The sequence below is a fragment of the Eupeodes corollae genome, chromosome 2, assembly GCF_945859685.1.
Source record: "Eupeodes corollae chromosome 2, idEupCoro1.1, whole genome shotgun sequence".
Classification (NCBI taxonomy): domain Eukaryota; kingdom Metazoa; phylum Arthropoda; class Insecta; order Diptera; family Syrphidae; genus Eupeodes; species Eupeodes corollae.
This window is the reverse complement of record NC_079148.1, coordinates 56,506,038-56,509,746: the sequence shown is the minus strand read 5'-3', so window position 1 is coordinate 56,509,746 and position 3,709 is coordinate 56,506,038. Positions and strand designations below refer to the sequence as shown.

Below are 3,709 nucleotides of genomic sequence, written 5' to 3'. Positions count from 1 at the left end.
TTATATTTTTATTTTTTTTTTTGGTTTCGAGATTAACTTTTAAGGAGAAAATTGTATTTTGTTAAATATTCTTTGGCAAACACTGTTAAGGTGTTGAAATTTCCTTCCTTATTTTTATTTTGTTTGTATTATTTTAATTATTTTGACTAAGTATGTGTGAGTGTTTCTGTTTTTTTTTTTAAATTTATTTTGTGATTTGAGAAGAAAATTTCAAAAATTATTTTTATTTTTCAAAAAATTTTATTTTTTTTATTATTTATTATTATTTTAAACTTACTCTAATATATAATAATAACTTTTTTGTTTTCTTCTTTTTTGTTTAATAATAAATTCAGTTTCTCTATAGAAAAAAAGAGAAAGAGATAGAAATAGAGATAAAGTGAAATATAAGAACAAAAAAATTAACAATAGAATAACAACTACGATATATTATAATATTAAAAATTAAAAAAAGTTGTATATATAAATAGTTTTTTTTTATTTTTATTAATATTATATTTAATAAAAATCAACAAAAAATATAAAAAATAAAAACAGGCGAAATTTATAGGAATATAATTATATTAACAGTTGTTTTTTTTTTGTTTTGTTTAAATTTTATTTTATTTCTTTTTAAGAACTAAGATTCGAATAAGATTGTTCATTTTTTTGTTGTTTTTCTTTTTAATTATTTTGTATTCTCTTAAGAAAGAAAGGAATTGTTGTTGTTGCTTAGTTTGTATATAAAGTATGTGTGAGTGTGGGTGAAATGCCGAGCGATAATGATAGATAACGACGATTCTTTAGGACGATAATTTTTTTGTTTTTTGTTTTTGTATTTATTTTGTTTCGACTTGTATTTGATTTAAGATTTATTTTTTTTTATCATAATCTCCGGAAGCGGAGTTAATTATATTTATTTTTTAAATAACTTTTGTTTTTTTTTAATGACTATTTACCAAATTATCCACTAACAACATTGCTGGCATTGGCAGCCGCTGCGGCAGCTATTGACTTAGCTTCGTCTCCGGGCGAGGGAGTTGGGCCGGCGCCGCCATCGCGTCTCGGTGGCATCCTCTCATTGACAGCATCGAGACCCTTGGCTTCGGCAAACGATGTGATTTTGTGGTTTGGTGAGAAGCCCTGCATGGCATTCTTGAGGGACTGCTTGCCGCCGGATAGGGCGCCAAGTGGCAGAGCACCTGTTGGAGTGAGACCCTTCAGCTGTAGCACCGATTCGGATTCCTCGCGCAGTACGGAAAATACTCGCGCCATCTTGCCAATTGCACGGATCTTGTTGCGAATGACCTCCTTTCGGAGGGCGGCTTCGTCTGGGTCCACAAGAGCGCCATCTTCGCTCTCTGGCATCAGTTCGTCATCGGAGCAGATGTTCAAGACGTTAACCAACATCTCCGTGACTTTCTCGCCAACAAATGGCAGCGACCAGGTGAAGACGTCCATGAAATTTGGAAGCCAATACGGATGGGGCGAGCAGTTGAATTGCCTGATGTTCATCACGTTGTTCTCGTATTTGAGAACGGCCGCTTTGTTGTTGTACACATCGAGATAATTGGGAGCGGAGAAGATTGTTATGAGCGATGGGAAACCAGTGGTCTGACTCTTGCGGTACATGCGATAGCCGGCGTCCTGCGCCTCATGTGCCCGAATAATCGAGAGCAGATTGTTGTTCTGCAAGAAATCACAACATGCCGCATAGCTGTAGAAGTACGAGCAACCACGCACCGAGTTGTGTGTGTAGAAGTCCGAGTTCTTCTCATTGCCAAAGTCCTCTAGCGGATCTGACCAAAGCAGATCGCACATAGGCCCAAAGGCTGGAGGCTCCTTGAACCGATCCAATCGGCGAATGTCGTCCAGATCATGGATTTCTGGAGACAGCCCGCCGTGAACGCACAGAAACTGTTGATTCATTAGTGCCGCCAGCGGCAGGCAGTCAAATGCATCCATGCAAGCGTCGTAGACGCGTTCTGAGTACTTGATCTTGCATTCCTGCTTGAAGGTGAAGTACTCCGTCAAATGGCGGCACTCGTGGTTGCCACGCAGCAGAAACAGCGTGTTGGGATACGTGATCTTCAGGGCCCACAAATAGAGCACACACTCAATACTGAAATAGCCTCGGTCCACATAGTCGCCGAGAAAGAGATACTTCGTGGTGGACGGCGACCCGCCTACCTCGAATAGCTTCATCAGATCATAGAACTGGCCATGAATGTCTCCACACACTGTCACTGGGGCCTCAATATCAATCATGGTCTTCTCCGAGCGCAGTAGAGTGGCTCCCTCTTGGATTATCCGCATCGCTGGTCCGTCCTCGATGCGGCCCTCAAGGATGAAATGCTGCTTAAGTACTTCGTGCTGAATCTTGCCAGTCCGGGCATCGAACACCTCCGACATGGTCAGCTTGTGACTGGGAGGGAATGGCACGGTGTCCACTACACGATCCTTTGTGCTTTGGGTGGGCGTCGGGAGTGCAGACTTTTTGGTTGGACTCTGTTGGCTAGAGTTAGAGTTCTGTGATGCTGCAGCGGCGGCGGCGGCGCTAGATTGCTGCTGCTGATCATTTTGACTGTTTGACTGTTTTGGCTGAGATTGCTGCGTTTGATTACTGTTGGCCTGGTTTTGGCTCGATTGATTATTCGAAGACATTTTTGTTAATTCACCTCGCAGGGGGGACTTCGAACTAACTTGATAGAAAGGGAGAGATAGAGACAGACAGAGGGGGAGGAAGGAAAAAATTCACTTGTTACTCGAAATTTTTAATTTTTCTTTTCTTAAAAAAAATACTCAAAATAGTGAACGAAACAAAAAAAAAACACAAAACCAAAACTAAAACTCTCACCCTCACCAACCTTTTGCTCTTCTAAACACGACCACGGGAACTACAACGACGACGACGACGGAACGATGGCGATGACGACAACGATCAAAAAGGCGGCTTCCTAACACTGCTGGCCTGCTGTAGAGACTGCTACTGCTGCGCTGCTGCTAGCTGCTCTTCTAGTTACCGTACCGCTAGCGCGAGCGTTAACGTTTTGCTTTCGGGCGAGCGAGAACCGAGTATCAAGAATCGAGAATCAGAGAAAAAAACAACGGAAAACCGAAAAAGTCCAGCTATTTATAGAATTTTGTGTAGAATTTCTATTTCTTGTGCCATGTAGAGCGCAATCGGAGTGGTTTTTACGTTTTTTTGTTTTTTTTTTTTATTATTTTTCTTATTTTAATTTCTAATTTTTGTTTGCTTTATCGTTTTGCGCTGGCGAAGAACAAGATATGGGCGAAAAAATGAAGAACAAAAATGAGCAATTAACATGCACACATGAGAATGGTGGTGTTTTATTTTTTCTCGTCTTCGTGTTTTTTCGTTTCTCAGTGGCCTTTTTTATATTTTTGCATTTTTTTCTTCTTCGTGTCTTTTCTATTGGGGGTATACACTTTTTGGAAAACTCGGGGGGTTCTGCTGCTGGCGCTGCGCTGGGTCTTTTTTCAATGTTTGTTTATGTTTTTTTGGTATTTGGTGGTGTTACGATTTGGCGAAATGGTTTTGATTAGATTTTTCAAGTGTATTTTGGTGTAATTTTTGTTTTGCAAATGGTTTCGATTGGAAATTTTCTTTCTTTTTATTTTGTAAAATTCTCTGCTACGATGACTAATGTGAAAAAAAACTATACTAGCAGCAGAGGCGAAGAAACTTGACAGTCGATAATTTTTGCAG

General features: G+C 39.8%; 1 protein-coding gene across 3 annotated transcripts; it reads right to left on the bottom strand.

Annotated features, from left to right (window-relative positions):
* Window positions 1-3,709, bottom strand: LOC129945225 (serine/threonine-protein phosphatase 2B catalytic subunit 3-like). 3 transcript variants are annotated; one of them, XM_056054886.1, is made up of 2 exons: window positions 2,837-3,709; window positions 1-2,677 (listed from the first exon to the last, which is right to left on the bottom strand). In XM_056054886.1, exon 2 carries the CDS (start codon window positions 2,641-2,643, stop codon window positions 943-945), a length of 1,701 nt encoding a protein of 566 aa, XP_055910861.1. In that variant the 5' UTR covers window positions 2,644-2,677; window positions 2,837-3,709; the 3' UTR covers window positions 1-942. The 3 variants fall into 3 exon arrangements, with proteins under 3 accessions (XP_055910861.1, XP_055910860.1, XP_055910859.1); XM_056054885.1 differs by having other exon boundaries at window positions 1-2,681; window positions 2,847-3,709; XM_056054884.1 differs by having other exon boundaries at window positions 2,847-3,708.

What these genes read in the sequence shown, in the direction of transcription:
- LOC129945225 (XM_056054886.1), bottom strand. Translation starts at nt 2,643, where the DNA reads ATGTCTTCGAATAATCAATCGAGCCAAAACCAGGCCAACAGTAATCAA.